This window comes from Passer montanus, unplaced genomic scaffold (genome assembly GCF_014805655.1).
Source record: "Passer montanus isolate IOZ18808 unplaced genomic scaffold, ASM1480565v1 scaffold52, whole genome shotgun sequence".
Lineage (NCBI taxonomy): Eukaryota > Metazoa > Chordata > Aves > Passeriformes > Passeridae > Passer > Passer montanus.
Genome location: NW_024370152.1, coordinates 1,727,111 through 1,748,026, shown reverse-complemented (window position 1 = coordinate 1,748,026; position 20,916 = coordinate 1,727,111). Strand labels below are relative to the sequence as shown.

The window sequence follows — 20,916 nt, the reverse complement described above, 5'->3', positions numbered from 1 at the left end:
CCGACCAGCAACCAAGTACCACGCAGCTGCTTGCTGCGGCTGCCAGCACAAGGGGTAAAATGGCTCGACTTGTGAAAATTCCAGCATTACGTATAACTGAAGCATAAAAAATGTCAAGGTTGAAGTAGAAACTTAAATGCACAGATTGCTTCAGTTTACTGCAACTCAGGGAAAACTGGTCAATTTCCAGGTGGTATTATAGCGTCTGATCCTTGTGTCCTTGCTGGAGGAGGTTCACTGGTGTGTGAAGGACAATATCCTTGCAGGGTCCCTCCTGCTGTTGCGCAGTCATAGTCTTTCTGCCAGCACTAAAGGACCTTCTGAGGACAAAACAACAGTTCTTTTAATGAATAAACAATTTTTTTTATTTTGTCTTGTTAGTGGAAAGTTTGTGCAGGACAGAGATTATGACTTGGGACCTATACACACACTTAAAACCCAGGAACAATAGACTGCTTTTCATGATCCAGCTCAAACAGCAGACAGAAGATGTCTGCCTCTAGATATACATGTGATGTTTCATGTTGAACTCAACAGAATTTCAAGAGAAGTGTAAGTCTCATCAGCTTACACTCATGACTGCCTGCCCTAGCCTACCTTGTCTTTCACATTTCCTGCAGTCATTAGAGAGAAATGTGTATGATGTAACTACCATCTGTTCATTAACTTACCACATCATACAATGAGGACTTGCTTGTGGTCCTGATGGAGACATGATCCCCCAAGTACAATTCCTGGACCATGTGAACTCTATGGTGAATTCAGCTAGAATCACCTCTGTGTTTCTATGATCCTGCAGACTTTGCCTCATGTGGCTAAGGAGGAATTTCACTGCCTATCTCGTCTGGACAGACTACACCAAGCACAATAAGGATGCACTGGGTCCTGCATGTTTATTGTATCTTCTTGCTACAACTCTCATCTGCTATGGTCATACAGTTAGTATAACCATAGACATTAAAAATCCCAGTTCTCTGAGACTGGTAATATTGGTCTGACAGTTTTGGCCAAAGGCTGTGCTCCTTCAGCTAAGGGTTAGTGCTGTCTAATCAGTTGTTATACAAGTCCTAAGGTCACAGATTCCACCCCAATACTTCCTGCTGGGAGAAGGGTGGAAGTGGAGAACATTCAATCAGTGCACTGACCTTGCACTTAGTCCAGCAGAAAAGGCTGATATTTTTTCAACACTGAGTAGTTCTCTGTCTGTGTGGGGTTTTGTTAGCATTGCCTGCTGGTGCTCCTCTGTTGCTGTCCTTAGCTTTAGGTGGTAGCTCCCAGTCTTGTTCTCTGTCAGGGTAGCTTTCCCTAGACCTGAAGAGTAAGGACACATTTTTTCAAGCAGGTTGAGAGCCTTATGAGTATTGCCCGGAAATCCTGGGAAATACAAATTTGAGAGACTTCACTGCATCCCTGGGATAATGTCTCTGGTCCTGGAGAGTGTCTCTGGTCTTTGGTTTCTATACTCTCTCTGGTTACTGTGGATAGTTACAGTGGATATGATTGTGCAAGCATCTTGTGGAAGCTGTTTAACAGTGTAGTGCTCTGAAGGTCAGTCAACATGATCAGCTTTGTTCCACACAACTTTTGGAGCCCTCAGGAGTAGGGTCTGTTCAGTTTGGTCTTACCTCTGTGCTTGGTAATTATAACTTGTAAAAATTTGTGTAGTTGATAAACTGCAGGGTTCAGCAGGATACTGGGGTCTTCTAGTCTGGTATTTTTACTAGGAAAGACAAGGTGAATGTGATTTTACTAAAAGCAGTGGGAAATATGTGTCAGTAATGCTGACTCCCTTTTTCTACATGGAGATTTCCAGGTACTCTTCTTTTGGTTTTCTCTGTCTTTGAAATTCTTTGCACTAAACCCAGTTCTATTCTGTACCTTTCAGTTTTATACCTTTCAGATACTGAAACCTGGATTATGAAGGCAGAGAGGAGCAAATACTGTTAATGCCATTATAAAGACAAGCACCTGCTCATTTAAAGCATTGTCCAGTGTTATTGAAAGTAGCATCTGTTTTATCGCATTTGTGGTTCTCCCCTTGGGAATTTTGCGGCAGGTAACCCTGCCTCCGACATTCTCTTGAGTCCTGGAGCCATCTCACTGATGTGCCTGCATACTGTCCTGTGCCTTGCTGCCCTTGCTGGCTGGACTTTCTAGGGGAATCCCAGACTTACCGTCACCATGCTGCTGTCTGACAGTCAGCCCTGTCAGGGGATGTGCCCCTCTCAGCATCCGCGCCTTGCCCACCCTGTTCAGTGCTGGGCAGTGATGCTGCCCCACCTGTGCTGGGAGCATCCTCAGTGCTTCTGCTCCCCAACAGACCGGACAACAGGCAATAAAAACCAGTTTCAGAGGTGCCTTTTTTTCAAAAACATTTATTGACAAATGCCACATTAGGTATTCCATTGAAAATTCAAATATCACTATTATATTGCACACTGTTTAAAGATCCCCCAATATTTTCATGTGTTTTTCAGGTAAAACACACTATTCCATACTATGATTTTTTTTTCATTATTAGTTGAGTGGCAACTTCAAGACCAAGAGGTCTGGTTTCTGTGCTTAAGGATAGGATCAGAAGCGTACTTTTAGCAGGCCCCTGGAAAGAAACAAAAGTAAACTTTAGTCTGTGCAAGTAAATTTGCAAAGTGCTTTAACAGCCATTAGGTCTGCACTGGAAGCTATAACTACAACCTTCCTAGGGTACTTTTGAATCACAGTACAAGACTAGGATGCAGGGTGCAAAAGTTGCTGTTTGCATTTCTCTCTGTCTATTGGCACAGACACAGGCAGCCTTTCCTAGCTAGCCATGGGCTTTCGGCTGTCCTGAGGACCCAGCCATGCCCCTGCAAACCAGCTGCCTTCCCTCTGCTACAGGAAGCAGTACAAAGGCGCATGGGGCAGGAATGCCCACGCCGTGCCCATGGCCTTGATTGATGCCAGTAGTGGAGGGCTGGTTGATAACAGTGCTGTTCAGGAGGTTTTAGCTGCCATTCCTTGTCCCACAGTGCAGAACACATGTGTTACATGGCTTAGTAAAGGCTCAACTTCCAGGCCAGGTAGTGAGGTGGTGAAGAGTGTGAGTGCTCAGCTGCCAACAAAGAAGAATTTCTGCCTTCTGCAGAGCCCTAAAAATGTGTCTGCCTATTTCATGAGCAGCATTTGAACTAGAAGATCAATTCATGTACCTCCAGAAAAATGTTCCCGAAATGGGCTTTAGACATGGTCTGTTTGCATGTATGTGGAGCAACTGCTGACTCCCACTGCCAGCTGACACAGTCAGACATGCTGCTTAGAGCCCCTCATCCCTGTACTCAGACCACACAGGACACAAGTCATGATGGAACTGTGTGAGAGTGGTCCCTCCTGGAGGCACCTTTTCATCTTTTCCTGGAGGATACTGCATGGATCCAAGGTAAGATGCTATTACACAAGTGGCCAAGACAAGCATTTCCAAGTGTAGAAACATAAGTTGCGTCCCTCCCTGTCTGTCTACTGCAGTAACAAGGCTGATCTTCATCTGGTAGCGTACCAGTTTCAACACACAGGATGCCAGTAAGTAGCAATCTTAAGGCTGCAGAACCAGCCGGTAGCAGGCTCTTGTTCTTGTATGGTTTCCCTTTGTAGCTCTTTTCCTATTAGATCTAACATGAGGAAAAAGTTGCTAAAAAAGAATAGCTGCCTTTGCTGTAGTGCTGTCACACTAACAGCAAATGTAATCACCTACTGTGCAACTCAGTGAGTTTGCTAATTAGCCCGAAGTACCTGACTGGAGCACAGGCTGGAACTGGCCAGACATGCAGATTTCCTCCTGCTTTTGGCGCACAATGCGCTGGATGGCTGGGGGGAGGCCGCGGGGGTTGCGCGAGAAGATCAGGGAGTAGCCATCATCACAGGAGCCGTCCTCCTTCAGGCTGCGGCAGGCGTAGGTGATGGCATAGTTATCGTAGTCAGTGTCAATCACCCAGTAGTTATCCCCTGAAACAACAGAACACACAGGCTTGTCACAGCGGGCACAACAGAGCAGAGGTGGATCCTTCAGCAGGGAGGTGGCAAACTCCATATGGCGGGAATAGCTTTGCAAAGGATCTATAATCATGTCATACATCCAGCTTATCTCCTTGCCATGAGGGGAAGAACTGGGACAAACACAGGGCATCTTGAGACAATAATTTTCCCCACAATGCTCAGTGCATTTTCACCTTTTGTTTCTTATGCTAAAAGTATTAGGAGGACTAAGACTTTCTAGGTTTTCAATGACAAAATACCTCTTTGTGTTGCTTCCTCAAGCATGGTAGAAGGAAGGACATAGAGTATAGATTACATTTCCCATACAGGAAGCCTCAGTAAACATTCCTCCTGTTTTCTAGTCTTGCTCTACTTAGTTCTTTTTTGGTATGGCTCATCTGCCAGTACTAAGGGAATGTACTTCTTTCTTACACCTTAGAAGTCCTCCCCAACTTCCACAGCTGAGGAACTGCAGCTATGGAAGGCTTGGACACAAAGGATGGGCTTTGATGGGTGTTTAAGGTTCTACGTGAGCAGTTGCTGAAAGGTGCACTTGAGTTAACATCTCAGTTTCTTTGAGTCCAGCTGTGTCTATCTGAGGAGAAATGTGTCTTGTTGCTGGGGTGGAGCTGTGAGTCTGCATGTTCCTCTGTTTAGCTATGAGGAGTACAGGGGTGACTGACCTCAGCACTTCCACAATGCCCACAGTGAGCCCCAGGAAGTATGGCTTCCCTAGGTTGAACACCACAATTGGCTGTACAGAACCCATTGTGTGTGGCACAATTCCTGTAAGCCTCCTTGTTAACATATATAGTGTATAAGAAGGATCTGTGGGAGTCTCTGGATGCTGCCCTTTCTGTGGAGATAAAATGCACTGTTTGGATAAAGCATGCCCCCCCAAAAGGATGTTTTAATGGGAGCTTGGAGCAATCTGAGCTGAACTGGTTTTCCTGCTTATAAGTGGAAACGCACATCTGGACAGCTGTAAGCAATTGACAAGCATCAGGGGGCTGGAGAATTTAACTCACCACCACTGGAGAGGTAGCTGGCTAGTCCCTGGTAGGTCATATACATTTTTGCTGGAGTGGTTGGGTCAGGTACCGTGTACTGAGCTGCCATGTCAGCACAGATCACCCAGAAACTGCAACGAGATCCATAAGATTCAAACTAAAACCTGGCAGCATGAGAACTTCAAATAGGTGTCCTTCACTCAGGGCTTGGGCACAACTGCCTCAGGCATGGGCATGGCCTTTCATCCCCAACTGCTGTACGGCTGTGCTGTGGCTGGGGCAGTGCCCTGACCCTCCTGCAGTTCAGTAAGCTTCTTGCCACCCATTTCTGTACAAGTAGACAGCCACCAAGCACAATAATGAATGTTGTTTCTTGGCTTGTTTCTAGCAGTCTGCAGGGTGAGCTCATCTCATTTGGGCTCTTTTGGGGTCAGTAGCTGTGCCCCAGGAAGAGGCAGGGAGCTGGCTCTCTCCTGTCTATCCCTTCCTGGCAATATGGGTACAGGAATGTTAGTTACACGCAAAGTAATAGTTACAGCTCCTCTGCCAAGCTGGTGAAAAGCTGTCACAGAGCCTTTGAGAAACCTGTGGGTGTCCATTTGTTCCAATGCCCTTCTCTGTTTGGTATCTGTTTTCTTTGAATGCCATCCACATTTCAACACCGTTTGTCAAGCATTACCTGGATTAGTGAGATAGTGGAAGGGTCTTCATTCCCTTCCCTGCTCAGGCTGGGCTTTCTTTTATCCTGCCTTTGCAGAAATAAAATTTACAGCAGCCTTGAGACCCCACTTGTTTTCTTAAGAGTCCTTTCAGGCATCTTCCCCCTTGCACAGCATGGCATGCCTGCAAAACCTCATTTGCCCATTCCCAAAATATCTTGGAGTGCTGCACTGTTAAGATGTTCAAGGTTCATAGCCACCTGCTACTGCTAGCATATTGGAAGCCACAGATTTTCTCTTTTGCAGTCAGAAGGCTGTTTAATCTCTTTACATGCTGTAATTCCTTGTAGTAATCATGATCAACAGGCAAAACTCTAAGCTTCCTGCCATCTGTCCATTCAGGCATTGCAATTACATCTAAGAGTTAACCACAGGTTTTCCTCAGAAATCTTGCATCTTGACAGCCTTCATTAACTCCTTTACTTGATTGCAATTAATTTATCTAAGCATTCCATCAATCAAGATTTGACTTAATTGTTAACTTTATGCAGTAGTTTTGTGACAGACTCAAACCTGATCCAGGCTGTGAAGAGTCTCAGGGCTCAAAGGTGTCTAACCTCTAGCTTCTAATCTAATACTTTAGCTAAGCTTCCCTTTTCGCTGAAGGCTTTTCCCCAGCCATGTTGTGTGTTCAGGGTAGATCATCATCCATGTCCCCCTCATCCAGTACCTCATGACAGCAGCTAGTGTTGAAAGTCAAGAGAGCTCACCCAAAAAGCTTCACTCGGCCTTTGGAGGACGCTGTCATTGTGCCGTCTTCCTCCACAGTGTATTCAGCAGAGATGTTGTCCTGAAGGAAAAGGCCTTCTGGATCCTTCTTGGCCAGGGCATACCATTTCCCTGCATACTGTCATGAAAGTGTATTAATATTTGCATTAGCCACCATGGCGAGATTAACACAAAAACACTTTTGTGATCAAAGTGCCTTTCTAACTCCCCACTGCCTGATAAAATCCAGTCTGAGTTTGGGAGGGAATGTAACACACAGATGCTGCAGAGCTGCCTGCTGAACCCTTGCCTCTGTGCCAGAAGAAGTGGGTCTAGCAGCTCTGCACTGCTCTGTGCAGTCCTTGTGAAGTGAGACATTCCTGTCACAGTGATCCCACATCAAAACCATCTCCCATCCTAACACATCTTCTGAGAGCAGATGGGTTCTTCCCTGTTCCTGTTCAAGCCCCTTCTCTTCCATGGAATACCATACCAAGTTCAATAATATCAAATTGCAGGTACAAAGACTGTTGCAAGCTGGCTGGAGAGAATCTTTCTGACTGCCACGGACCACAGTTGATCTCTGATGAGGAAAAGGGCCTACCCAGCAAAGAAGAAAATGATGACTACATGCTCAAAACAAGGAGAGGGTATTTTGGGGAGAGTAATGGCAGAGAGAAATTGAGTGAGATTAAGGGAAAGGATACATCCATGCAAAAAATGGGCCCCTGAAAATGTATAAGAAGTATCTAGTAAAATGAAATCAAGATCTTAAGAGGTGACTGACAGAGAGGAAGACCCTTAAAAGTTAACATTATCGGTAGAAATGCTGAGAAGAGCATAGCTAGCTGTGTTAAAATTGATTCTTCAGCAGTGAAGCTAATGACATCTGTTAGGCAAGTTATGTGCTTCAGCCTGCAAGGCCATGACTCCCAAATACAGGAGTCCAAGAAAAGCTTTGACTTTTTAAAACTGGGATATTCCCAAAGCTCTCCCCAGACATTATTTCTTCCAAAGCAAAGCCAGTCTTGTATAGACAAAGTGCTCGCCACCTCCCAGCTGCCCCTGGAATTGTGGTGTTTCCTGACCATTAGTTAACATAAATAAATCTGGACCTTTCCAACAGCAGGTTAGCCCTCATTTTCTCCTCAGAAGCACAAATGATGTGTTAAGCAGGAATCAGTGTTCAGCATACCAGACTAGGTAAGATTTCCATTTGCTATGACTCCCAAGAATGACTAGTGGTTGGTGCAAGTACCCTAGGGCTTGAGCTTGAGCTTCCTCTCTGATGTGGAACTAAATTGTTCCTTTCACGGAACTGCTCAAAGTTCAAAGTTGTGCCAAGCTAACAGACTATGAGCTCTAGTAACATCCCTGGCTTTCAAGGCCAGTTTTACTGTAATGTTCAGAAGGTTAAGCAGTACTGAGAAAACTACAGGAACAGCATCAGCAACACAGAATATGAAAGAAGTTAGCTTTTTGGTGAAGAACCTCTTTAGATGAACAAAGCACATAAGCTGGAAAAACAGTTTATATGTAAAGCTTCTTCACATGTACTATTGAAGTAACTGTAATTACCCTTTTTGGATCAAAATTGTCTTTCACAGAGAAAGAATCCACTGCACAGGTCTGAGCTAGGCTATATTCAATAGTGTAGAAGACCGAGGCCAGGAAAACATACTGTGTGTATTTCATTCTGCAACACAAAAGCAAACATAAGAGGTTATTTCATGCAGTAGATGGAGGTAGCTAGTGCTACAGATGCATTTCCATCATTTTAAGACTAGTTTCTTTGCATACTAAGTAGATAACCAGCTCTTCCACTGATACTGAGTCATCATGGTGCCTAAATTCAGCCAAAACTGAACATCAATGGCAACTACTTTTGAGGAGTATTTTGCTTGCTATTAGTGGTAATGCAATTCATTCTATTTTTCTATTATAAATCAAGCCAGACTATGGATAAGGTCAGTAAGAATTGGTAAAAAACTGAAACGTTTTGAATTTTGTTTTCACAGGAAGAAAAATGTTCTGATAAGCTCTGGTAAAGCACTGTATATTGTAAAGATGTTGTTTTTAATTATTTCACAGTGAGTGTCCACTTTGTTTTCAAGCCAGCAAAGCCGTCTTCTTTACAACCAGTTCTGCTCACTAAAACAGGCCTTTCCTAGGTGCCTACTCTAATGGCATAAAGCACCTTGGTATTGGCTGCCTTCTGATCACTCCTTCATGACATGACAAATAATACTAATTTTCTAGAGGCTTGATCTGTCATTTCAGCACAACAACTAGGTGCCCATGGCTGTTTTTCTCCTTGGGTATCCCACCTCATCCATATCCCAGCATATTTCTCAGACTTCAGGAAGAGACCACCTTCATGATACATCCTTGCAGAGTATTTGACACAGAATACCTGTCCTGATGCTAAGATAAAACAGCTGTCTAACACTTGTCAGCACCATTCAAGCTGAGCTACCAACCTAGAGCCCAAACACCCATGCAGCTACACTAGGCTGTTCCTAGCTGCTGCCATGCAAGCTGCATTTTCCTGCTGCAAGATATTCCAGTCTGATCCACCTCTGCTGAAGAGAGACCTACCTGCTGAGTAGAGATGTTGGAGATCCTTGAGACTACTCTGCTTCAGTCTTTGAACTGCAGGTAGCAGGAGGGGTTTGTGTCAATTGCCCTCCAGCTCCCTTTAAATAAGGAATCTGCAAAGTCACTAATTGGTTATTTTTGCTCGTGTGCCTGAATAAAACACTTAATCTTGGATAATCCATTATGTAAAAACCAACTGTAATCCTCACACTGGTAGGTCTGACTGCTACACTAATACAAACACAGCTTTTACATAATGGAAAAAGCTGCCCAGAAAGCTAATAAATCTGATGATTTGATTGTACCAGTGCTTTGTCTCATTGAAGTCTTTCTGCCTATAGCACATGTTAGGAGAATAAGCACAGAGCATTAATTAGAGAAACACTTGGGCTATACACACGCATCTGCATAGACACGTGTTTTGGCAACTTGCATGGAGCAGGTACATAATTATCTTTTCTCATACCTGCATCATCAAATTAAGGTGATCCTTTCAAGAGTAGGAAGACATTATGCATTACCTACATGGGGGAGGGGACAAAAAAGTGCAAAAATGCAGTTTAGCCTTCATGTTCTTATCAGAATCTTAAGAGTCCTCAGTTCTCCTGTGCAATGAAACAATTTAATGTAAATTCTTCCTAGCTAACTTTGTCAACATTTCCAGTTCATAAATACTACAACTGTCTCCTTCCCAAAATATTTCTTCTAGTAGCCTTTCATGGCAGAGACCACTAGAAGAGTACTTTTGGCAGCAAACCATGCCTGCCATTCTCAAGTGCCCAAATAATTTCTCTAACTGCAAAGGTTGCTCCTGAACTCTTTTTCCCAGGCTCACTTGGGAGATCTAAGACATTCAAATAGGATTTGATGGTACTAGCAGTTATTCCTCACACTGTGTGCTGAGTGCTGGGGAGCCTGGACATAACCACCAGGAACAACCCTATAATTCCTATGGAGTCAGCCAAGGAAGTCCTGAAGATTTTGATTCTGATCCAACAGTCTGGACTTCCAGAGTGAGGCTAAAGCCTTCTGGATGTTTCAGGCTTGCTCCAGTGGTCACTTACTGCCTCTTGCCCAGGGCTTCTTGAACAGAAGCACACAACTTTGCCTGTAGCTGGTGTGAACTCTGCTGCTTTCCAGGCAGCTTGTCTAGGGCTGCCCATTGCCTGGAAAAAGCTGTCCTTGCTTGCTGCCAGAGGCAACTTTGATTTGGCCTTTGTGCAGCCTCCATTTCCACATTGGAGGGAGGCAGTGGTACTTTTCACACATGAACCTATCCTGTTCATGCCATCTGCGTGTCTTCAGAGGCAGCCTGGGAAAGTCCACACAGGAATGAGCTATGGTAACTGGGACTGCTTGGCCACTTAAAGAGTCACAAAAAAGTAACTTCAACTGCCTGAACTTCAGAGCTAGATGCCAATTAGGTTTTAAAGGGACTGACACAGAATATAAAATACGCTCTTTCAACCTGACACAGGGATTTGACAGAGAACAAACTGCAGTGTTTTCTGTAAATTAGAAGGCTTCCAAACACTTACCACTTCATCTGTTTCCAACAAAAGAGATTAGTTTATATCCATGTGAGACATAGGTGACACTTGAAACCATGCTTAGATGAACCACTTAATCTCCTGGGGATTAGACACATGCTAATAATAGCTAATCACAGCACAAGATTTTGGTTGGTGAGCATAACATCTGTCACTACATTATTTGCTGTTTAGAGCAAGAAGAAAACAAAATCAAATTTGCCTTTATTTTTGCAGTGTTATGGCCATTTGTACTGGGCATAGGGGCAAAAAAAGAGAGGAATGAAATTGAAACATATTCCTGAGTTTGTTGAATTTGATGTAACATGAAACAGATTTTATAAAACAAAGATGCCCAAAGATGTGTTTGGTTGTCCAAGCAGATACCCAAGAGCCTGCTCCAGACTTGCTCACCAAAACTGGCTGGTTTTTAGTAGAAGAGATGGCCTGACTGTTCAGTGTACTGAACTCAGCACACGAGTAACCAGTAGTTTTAATGACATGCAGCTAAACAAGTATGCAGATGAAATGGTTAATTTTGTCTTCTTCCCTATCTTTTGAAATACCAGCAGTTTCAGATTTCCTGCACCTAGCAGATCCTCCTTTGCCTTATTATTGGAATAAGCACTGGGTAAACTGTCTGGGAATTGCTGCAATTGCACTGCTATCTCAGATGTAGTAATTGTGCTGCTAGCTCAGCAGCCGATGCCACAGGATGAGAGCTCTAAATATGCTCCTGCAACAGGAACTGAATTCCCTGCTGTCCAGTGGGTGATCAAATTGTAGGGCACTGGAGAACAGCTACAGGCAAGTGCATCCTGAGTCGCCCCTGACAGCTTCTGCAGTGGTTATTGCACCATGACTTGTGGGCACTTGAACCTCCCGCTCTCAGTCTGATTCGTGCTGCTGACGCGGGGCTGTTTTTCAGGGATGTCACACAGCAGTGCCTGCATTGCTGGAGGACACACATCCCAGTCCCAGGTTTCCCAAGGGCTGAAAGGGCAGTGATAGTCTGCTCCACTCCTTTGTTGGGGCAGAAGAAATAAGGATGCAGGAGAAATAAGGCTTCCCCACAGTGGCACACCACATTTAGGCTGCGGACATAGAGGGTTTCATTTTCTGTGACTTCTGCTCAGAAACGTGGATCTTTTCCAAGGAAGTGCGTGGTGCAATACAGATGAAGAGGAAATTGTTTGAAGTTTGTTGCTCTGTGGTTCAAGGGTAAGATTCTTGGGTGTGTCATATAACTAGGTAAAAAGGCATAATGAATCACTTCCTTAGGACTTTGAAGGCAATATTCAAATACCTCACAGTTTTAAATGACAGGAACAGAGATACACCTTTCTCTTCTGAAAAATGGTAGTGTAATTTTTTCTGAATGTATTGACTGACAATTGGCAGAACAGGGCCTCACATGCTTCTGTGCACACAACACATCTCAGAAAAAGGCACACACTTTTCACTCTGTTTTTAAGTGAAACAGAGGGGCTGCTCAAAGCAAGAGAAGTCAAGAAACCTCAGACTCTCTGTCATGATGGGCAGTCAGCATGGAGGGAACGGTTTTCTCAGAGCCTTGACAAGAGCTTGCCAGAAAAATTAAGTTCCAGCCTCTCTTCCAAACCCTTCCATATCTTTCTGCCTTGGTAGAACAGGGTGAATGTGGAGCTGGCTAAAATCTCTCCTCCAGTGGGATTTTAACACACAATGATCTGCTGGCCAAAGAAGTAAATTTAAAGTTTTGTGCCATCTGCTGGTTTCTGCACAATTGTGCGGATGGTGGTTGCAGCTTGGTCAGTGAGCTGCTGGATTTCCTCCCCAGCCATGGCAGCTTCCTAAGTGGTCTGTTGCTAATCTCTACCAAAAGATGATTCAGGTGAGGCAACCTCATGAAAAAGAGACTGTTTGGGGCCATCAGATAAAAATATGAACTTCTTGTTTGTAATTTTCTAGTACTTACTACAAGGCATATGGTTGACATATCTCTATACCTATCTAATATTTACTACTGCTGAACTGATCCATTTCCAGACATCGGCAGGTATATTCATTTGAATTGTAACATTTGTTTAAAGATACAATATTTGCCTTTTTCATGCCAAGCTGCCAGGTCCTGGAGGGCAAAGACCAACCGTTTCAGCCCAAGAAGACTGGAGAGCCTGCCATTTCCTCATGGACAAGGAGACAGGCATCTGCAAACAGGAAAGGAGCTCATTTCTCTGGAGATAAGGTTTTTACACTTGAAGATCTCTGATATACCTCTATAGCATGATCCTATTCTTCTCTTGGGGGAAGGCAAGGGGAAGGCAAGGGGAAGGAGCTTGTTTCCTTCAGGCAGCACTAGCCTCTCCCACATTTCGAAATGAGGTAACAGACCAGAGTTAATTTAATCCCCGATGTTATTCCCAGAATGCCTTCCAAAAAGAAGGAGGCACAGAAGTCATGTGAATATCCCTGAAGGTATAAACCATGTGTGTAGTATTGTCTTTCCTTTTCTGCTTCTGCAACAGAAACAATTTAACACAGAAAAATGCAGGAATAAATCTATAGCTCTAACTGGTTTTATAGCATGATATAACAAGAGACCATGTGTCCACATGTTTCAGACAGTAAATTCTGCCTCCAGATTATTGCTTCAGATTACTCCAATGGGATCTATACAGCTCCTTACATAGCATGCATGTCAAGGTGCTTTACAAAAGTGAGACTGCTGGCACAGAGCTTGAGTAGTTATAGGTAAGCCAGGATGTCCATGCCAGCCCTGATGATGGATTTAAAAGCTAAAACCAGAAGCACAAATTACAAAAGCCAAGGAAATCTGTATGTGCATGCACTCAAAAGCCATTGGCTGGGCACCTGGCCTTAGTAGGTGTTAGAGGACACAGTTTCCATGTGCAGCAGAAGGTGCAAGGAGGGAAGGTTTAGGTCACAGCACCTTTCTGCACTCCAAAGGGAGCATAGCTGTGAACACAAGGCTGATTAGTGAGTCACAGAACTAAGAGTATAAGCGAAGGCTTTTACATACAACTGTGCTTCAGATTTCTATATCCGCTTCTTCTGCAGGAGAAATGGATAGGAGTATGGAGCATGGGGAAAGAGAGTTCTCTAAACTGCCAAAAATTATACAATTACTTATTTTCACGGAGGATTTGTTTGTTTGTTTTATGTTTTAAGCAGCTGATGTTTAAAGCTGGAAGACCTCAGAGAGCCCAAGCCTTCCAAGGACATGTTTTCACCATGTCACACTTCTTATCACCTACACACAAAAATTATTTATTTACAGACAAGCCCAGAAGTTCCAGTCAAATCTCAGAGTCCCACGGTTTTACCATCTCTGTAAATTTACAACTGGAATACTCAAACTGAAGAACAAGCTTATATCTGCTTCAGACAGAACAACAAGCTGGAAACTGAAAATTTCAGGGTTGCCTCAAAGAGAAAGGTCCATTAAAAATACCGTCACAGCAGCCACCGCTGCTGTAGGCACTGGACACTGAGCATCCCTCTGCCCATAAGGAGAGAAGGAAGAGGAGGCAGGCCACAGTGTGGCCCAGCATCACCAAAACCTCTGCAGGACTCCCTGCAATCCTGTGAGGCCTAGCACGGGGAGCTATGTCCACTCCTGTGAGGACCAGTGAAACTCCTGTATGAACACTCCTGCTGCTGGTCACTGGAATATGAGTACCTGCTTCCTCTTTGCTGCAGCCTTGTGTCTGCCAGTGCTGCAAACCTCTTTATACTGTTCTGACAGGTGCACGGAGATTACACACACTTCCAGCTTCTTCTTGTGATTTTTTGGCTTGATTTCTTCTTACCCATGGTGGCTATGTTTGTTCCTGCCCTTCTGGTTCCACAACTTTTTATAGACTGAGTCATCCTTTTTAATGCCTCATTACTTGCTCTTACATTAGTCTTGAAGTTAGAGTAATTTTTTGTGCTTCCTTCCTTTTCTCCTGACCATCCTGCTGTCTGTTTTTTTCCCTCCATTGTGGCCCTGTTTCCCACAAATCATTTCCCTCATCTGTCATGCTGCACTCTTGTTCTGCAAACTTTTGCAAATCTTTCCTTAGAGTGTCTTCTCTTTTCTTCATTATTTCTTCATGAGACTGCATAAGCAAGCTTACTTCTGGGTAATCTGAGCATATATTTTATATGTCCTGTGTTTTCCTTAATTCCATGCCCAGAGTATTTTGGGAAAAAACTTAGGAAGGAAGTATTTTGTGCATGTGGCTTAGTTTGAGAAGAGTTTAAAGATCATTTCAGTGCTTCATCTTTATAGAACATTTGATGAATGAAGTAATCTTCTTATTCAAGGTCCAGTGATTTGTGCTAAGAGCTTTAGACACAATCTGTCAATTGAAACACAATAAACTCATGTACACTTAGGGCAGAAATTGCCACTCTTACAGTACTGTTATATTTTTTTAACAGAAACATCTCTCCATCAAATTAAGAATTAGATAATCTGTGCATATTTACAACATATAGAAGGAGGAGGAAGTCAAGAAGGCACATTCAGCCTGTGGTGACTCACAGGCTCAGGTACATTTCCAGTCTTCTGGCATGGCAGAGATACATTTCCTCATAAATATCTCTCAGAATAGTAACAATCAGACTCAACAAACACCAAACTGACCTGTGTGCTCTCATGTCCCTTCTACAAAACCATGCAGATGGAAATCTCTATTTCCTGCAATTTACCAGTGCAATACAAAAAATTGTATGCTACTTTTAAGATAATTCTCCAAATGCATTAATAAATTGAGGGCTGATGTTCCTTTGTTGTGACAAGGTGGAATCAACATTCTGGCCAAAATGCAAGCATACGACAAAGTGCTTCTTCCCCTTTGCAACTGGACTGCCAGCAGCACATTTTCTCCTGTACACAAAGGTCCAAGGGATTTATACGTTATTGCCAACATTTCATGATCTGTCTACAACACAGCTATCAACTATCCTGCCAGCAAGGAAATACAGCTCTAACATAACCAGCTACTGCTCAGCTGCATTTTCTGCAGAGCTAGAGTCTGCTGCTCTGCTCCTGTGTGTGAGTCAGATTGCTGTGCTTCTGTGAGATATCCAGGTTGTGCTGCAACAAATACATCTCAAGGTGTTCTCATGCACCTGCCCAGCTGACACGTGTCCCCTTGGCTGCCAGCCCCGCACCTCTGTTGGGCTCCAAGCAGTGCCAGGGGCAGGACTTAGTGCCTGCTCAGGCTGGAGGAGGTTCTCCAGCCCCTGAGCTGGTGATGAAGGGTAGCCCTGGTCTCTGCACCTCCAGCCTGGTGCCATCCCCATGGCCCAGGTGCACTTTGTCCCCATCCAGCCCCAACCAGCTTGACCATATGTGTAGACAGGGAAGCTGTGGCAGTATCCCACCCACTGGTGGCTGCACCAGCTGGGACCGCAGACCAGGACTGGGGCCCAGCAGAGATCCCAGGTTGCAAGGTTGGGCTGTGGTGGCAACTAAAGGTCCTTGGAGAGCCACAGAGGGGAAGAACAGGGGGAGGATGCTGAGCAAGAGCCATGAGGCTTGGCATGCCAACCTTCCATGTGACAAGTGACAATCCATGTGCGGCTGAAGGAGGGGGCCAGAAGAAGACCCTGGCCCAGGAGGGGCGAGGGACATGGCTCTGATCCTCACTGGGCTCCCATGGCTGCAGGCAGGAAAGCTTATTCTTGTATAGAAGCAGGTGGCATGAGAATATTACGTGGTAAATCAGATAAGCTGCAATCTCGTTATGCCAACAGATGAGTGGGTCAGAAAGGTTTGAGTATAGCTGTCAATACAGCACCCTGTAAGGATAATGTCTAATCAAATTAGATTAGACACTTGCAGCTCCCATCCCCACAGGGATGTTTAGGGGGAAAAACAATGTTCCCATGTAGAAGGAACACAAAGCTCTTAGCAGCCTGAACACCCTCAGCACATCCCAACCCTCTTTTTGCTTTCCAGGCATTGTTTGCCCCCACTGCTTTGGACACAGTCCCATAATGGCCCGGACATTACTGGTTTTCCTGGGCATAATGTTTTGCACCACATCAGCCAGAAGATTTTACGTCACAAATTTTCAGTAGCTTCATGCTAGGACTAGGGAGAGACTGTCATATGAGTTGTTGGGATGGGAGGAATTTTAGTCCCAGAAACTCCACCTTGTTTTCCCATCTGTCAGCCCAGCCTTTTGGACAGCTTAAATATTTGAGGTTTCTAATTGGAACACTGTTTCAATGACATCTACCAACATGTGACATAGCAGGGGTCTTATGCCAATTCTGCAATTTGTGTTTAAAGCTATTGGAAACAAGCCTGTGCCACCACACGTGTTCAGATGTTATTATGCTGTGTGACAGTCTAGTGCAAATTTCCTAAAATAGCAGCCTCATCCTCCTCCAAAATCCTCCATTGTCTGCCTAAGGCCATTCAAAGAACATTATCCTATTGCAAGCTTAGACTGTATCTACCTCAGTTATCATTGTTATGCCAGCAATGGCTGTCATGGTGTAGCTTGAATATCCCTGAAAGCCTAGGGAACACTTATGCCTCTTTGCATCATGCTTTTAGTTCTGAGTACATCAGCCCACCAAAGGGTTGCTCTGGGCCTACTGGCTCCATTTGCAAAGGTCATTTATATTTCCACCTGCCATTCCTGCATGGTTTCAACTGCATGGCAATTACACAGCCCTGGCTTGCCTCCAGAAGCAGTGTCTGAGTTTCTCCACTTCTGCAGCTATGAACAGCAGAAAGGTCCTACTTCATTCTTCCTCCTTGTTAAGAGGACATTTTCTTGCTAAATTTCAAACCCTGAGTGCAGAAGCAGGAACTGAACTTGGATCTTTCATATTTGGAGCCTGAAGTATCACTGTTGGACACTGGTTTTCTTATGAATGCTTTGAAACAAAAGCACTTATCTTGAACTGAACATTAACTTTCATACCAAATTAAGTATGACTATCTGGAAGGTTTGGATCCAAAAGAGTGCCAATTTTGATTCAATATGAATGGTTCATGCTTTTGCAATTTTTCAGCTCCCAAATCCCAGCCAGATAGAACATACAACAATTTTTATGACCCTTAGTGCATCCACAAAACCCTTTTTTTTTTTTTTGTCAGGAAAATGCCACATGCTACCAAGCCCAAAGGACATTCTGTTCAGACATAGGGCATGTACATCCTCTTACTGCATAGCTCTGTCCTGTGACATCCACTTCATATCATTCCTGGACATTTGATCATTCCTATGATTCCTGGACTTCTAATAATTTCTGAGAAGTGGCTATGAGCTCCCAGCAGACTTTATCTCCTATAAATTTGACCTGGCACAAGGAGGATCCAATGGATCATAAAGACTGTCAGGCAACAGTACGATGGGCTGTAAGAAGAGCTAAACTTCACTTCAGACTTTCTTCAAAGACCTGGCGAGAGAAAAATTAATTCCTTTGGGACACCAGAATCCAAAATGTGTTAGTCCCCTTGAAAGATACTTAACTGGTTTTACTTTGACCTTTTTCCTCTCTGCCACTGTGGGATGAAATAAGGATTGTATTTTACCATGTATTGGAAAGGCCCAGATTGCTACTGGAGGAGAAATATTGAAAGGCAGAAGGCAGCCTCCAGCTTTCCTTGTGTTAGTCATAAATAAAATTACTCCCATATGGGAGGTTGACACAACTGCAAGTGAGTTTTTACTGGTGAACAAGTTTCCTTACATAAAACTGGTCTGAGAGGCCATGGGCAGAAATGGTGGACCCATAGAAAAATATGTTTCCCTCCAGATTTAAGAAGTTGTTTGTCTATATCAGTTCCAGCTGGCTCACGTGCACCTCTTCTGACTAGAAATGCTTCCCTGGAAAAAGGATGAAACCCCTGCTTCTAAGGTGGGAGCAATCTCTTCCCACTGTTTTGGAAGGTTTTTCTCTGCAGGTCTAAAATCTACTGTCCTATATGATTGTGGAGAACTGACTGTTCCTTTTTTCTTATCCATGGCCTTTTATACAACTGGGGACTGTTTTGTTAGAAAAGAGATGACTCAAAAATGGACATGAGAAACCTCAGTCTTTCCTCAAAGGTCACATTTTCCCAGTGTATTCCAGGTGAGACATCTGTTTAGAACAACATGGCATAATCTGTTATGCAAGAGAGGGCTCATCCTAATGGATGTACACCTCCTTCTGCCTGGAAGTCTTGACACATTGTGCAGCCTTCATTAAGCTGAGGTAGTGGCTCATCCCCATGAATTCACCAGGTGTCTGCTCTCCACATAAGTAGGACTTTCCATGCCTCCTTGGTGAATTCTAGTCCTCTCATCCTGAACACAAATGTCTTTAGTTTTAAGATGGTGCTCAAACACATTTACAGACACCTGACCATGGCTTACTCACTGGCTTAATATTTTTACACCTATCAGTGGATAGGTGTAAAAATGACATGTTCACCTATGAAGACACCTGACCATGGCTTACTCACTGGCTTAATATTTTTACACCTATCAGTGGAAACACTGCCATGTTCTACATCTGTTGAAGCCTACACAGAGAATCCTATTCAAGAAATTATACATTTTATTAGTGAGCTACTAAGACAAACTATTCATCTTTCAAATACATTTGCCACCCAGTTTCTCACGATCTCATCTAAGTCCTCACTGTAAGACACAAAATATCTATTGTGTTATTTTCTCATCAGTGAAGAGTCATGACAACAATTACTTTCCTTCTGGCCAGACACTTCTGGCTCTGCCACAGAGGAAACTATGCTGTATGACACAGTTTGCTCTTTACAAAGTCACATTGGCTGTTATTTGTCTCCTTTAGTTATGTAGATAAACAGGTTTGTTTCTGTATTTTCTTAGAAACCAAACTTTCAAAACTATCTATTGTAGAAGTCTCCAGTTCTTTATTTTTTCCTATTTTGCTGAAAGCATCATTGCATCTACCTTTTCCCAGACTTTCAAAACCTCTGAAGATCCTCCATTAGTTGCCAAAAAAAGCAATTAAGAATTTAGAGGTTACTTTACACAACTCTCTAAAAACTCCATTTCTTCAGTACTTTTCTTGATATTCTTGTTCTTCCCTATATGATAAAACAAAAATATTCATTGCTTTTCATGTTCCTAATTTAACCTCATGCCTAATCTTGAGTTCTCTGACTTTCTATTTTTACTTGTTCATGGTATTTTTATACACATCTTCAATAATTTCACCACACTTAAACATTTTCTGCCTGTTTTTTTGCTTGTTTAAATTGACAGGAACATATAATTTACAAAATGGCCTGTTTTATCCAGTTTGAAACTTTCATTTCACTGTCTCATTCACTGGAACTGTCTTCCTCCTTCATTTCTCTGCTAGTTCTTCTGTTGTGTCCAGTCAAAATCAAAGAAAATTGCCTCTTGCTCTTTCTGCCACCCTTTGTACACAGAAAACTGCTGCAACACGTGAAACCTTGCTGAGCAGCCTGCAACCTGAAGTGCTGCCGTCCCTACTAAAATTCGCTGTTGCCACCAAACCCTTTTGCTCACAAAAAGGCTTCATGCACCCCATTCTGGAGGCCCGGATCAGCCCCCACCATGCCAGCTCTTGGTTCTCCTGCTAGAACATCGGAGTGGAACGCAGTGTGGCACACATCACCTCCCCCAAGCCTTCTTGAGCAATAATTATATTTTAATATCCTGACTGAGAATTACCACAACAAGCCTTGTTCCTCCCAGGCTGGATTGAACCACTCCTGGGAGAAGTGACAATGTAGACACAGGCAGCCTGGGCCCTTAGACCCTTCCTCCTTGAGCAGGATTGCTTATTTTCCAGCAATGGAGTAGATGGGATTCACCCTTGTTCTCCAGTAATGAAATCTCCTGTGCATTGTTTAATTCTTCTGAAGTAGCACTTTGCCTCCCAGCATCACACTGACCCAAACCTGCTGTTTGCAGTGTTGTGGCTTCATTGATGTGAAACAACTCCTGTTCCTCACAGCCATAATTCTCCCCCTTTCTCCACTGATAGTAATGAGGAAAATATTTCTACCTTCCCAGATTGCTTGCATTTTGGTCGGTGTTTGTTTTCCTTTTTGTCTGCAGGGCTTCCCACATTTCCTCAGAGTTCGTCAGTTCAGCAACCCCCAACAGAAGCTCTCCAGATCCCTACCTACATGGATGCCACTAAGAGGCATGTTTTCCTGTAGTGGCTCTTACTAGCAAGAAGAAAAGACCATGGACCTTGCCAATTCAGTTCAAACCCTGGACTAAAGCATTAAGGGCTGGTGCTTCCCTTAGAGAACAACCCTTACAGAAGCTGCTATAGAGCTGTACCAGAGTAGAGAGAGTCCTAAAAGAGCAGTGTTACTTCACTATT

At 43.7% G+C, this 20,916-nt stretch overlaps 1 protein-coding gene across 1 annotated transcript; it reads right to left on the bottom strand.

Moving 5' to 3' along the window:
• Positions 1-1,929: 1,929 nt before the first annotated feature.
• On the bottom strand, positions 1,930-9,313 carry LOC120509513 (purpurin). The gene is made up of 5 exons (XM_039724191.1): positions 8,024-9,313; positions 6,448-6,584; positions 5,037-5,149; positions 3,766-3,978; positions 1,930-2,599 (listed from the first exon to the last, which is right to left on the bottom strand). The coding sequence occupies exons 1-5, from the start codon at positions 8,138-8,140 to the stop codon at positions 2,589-2,591; spliced, it is 591 nt and encodes a 196-aa protein (XP_039580125.1). The 5' UTR covers positions 8,141-9,313; the 3' UTR covers positions 1,930-2,588.
• Between the last annotated feature and the right edge of the window lie 11,603 nt (positions 9,314-20,916).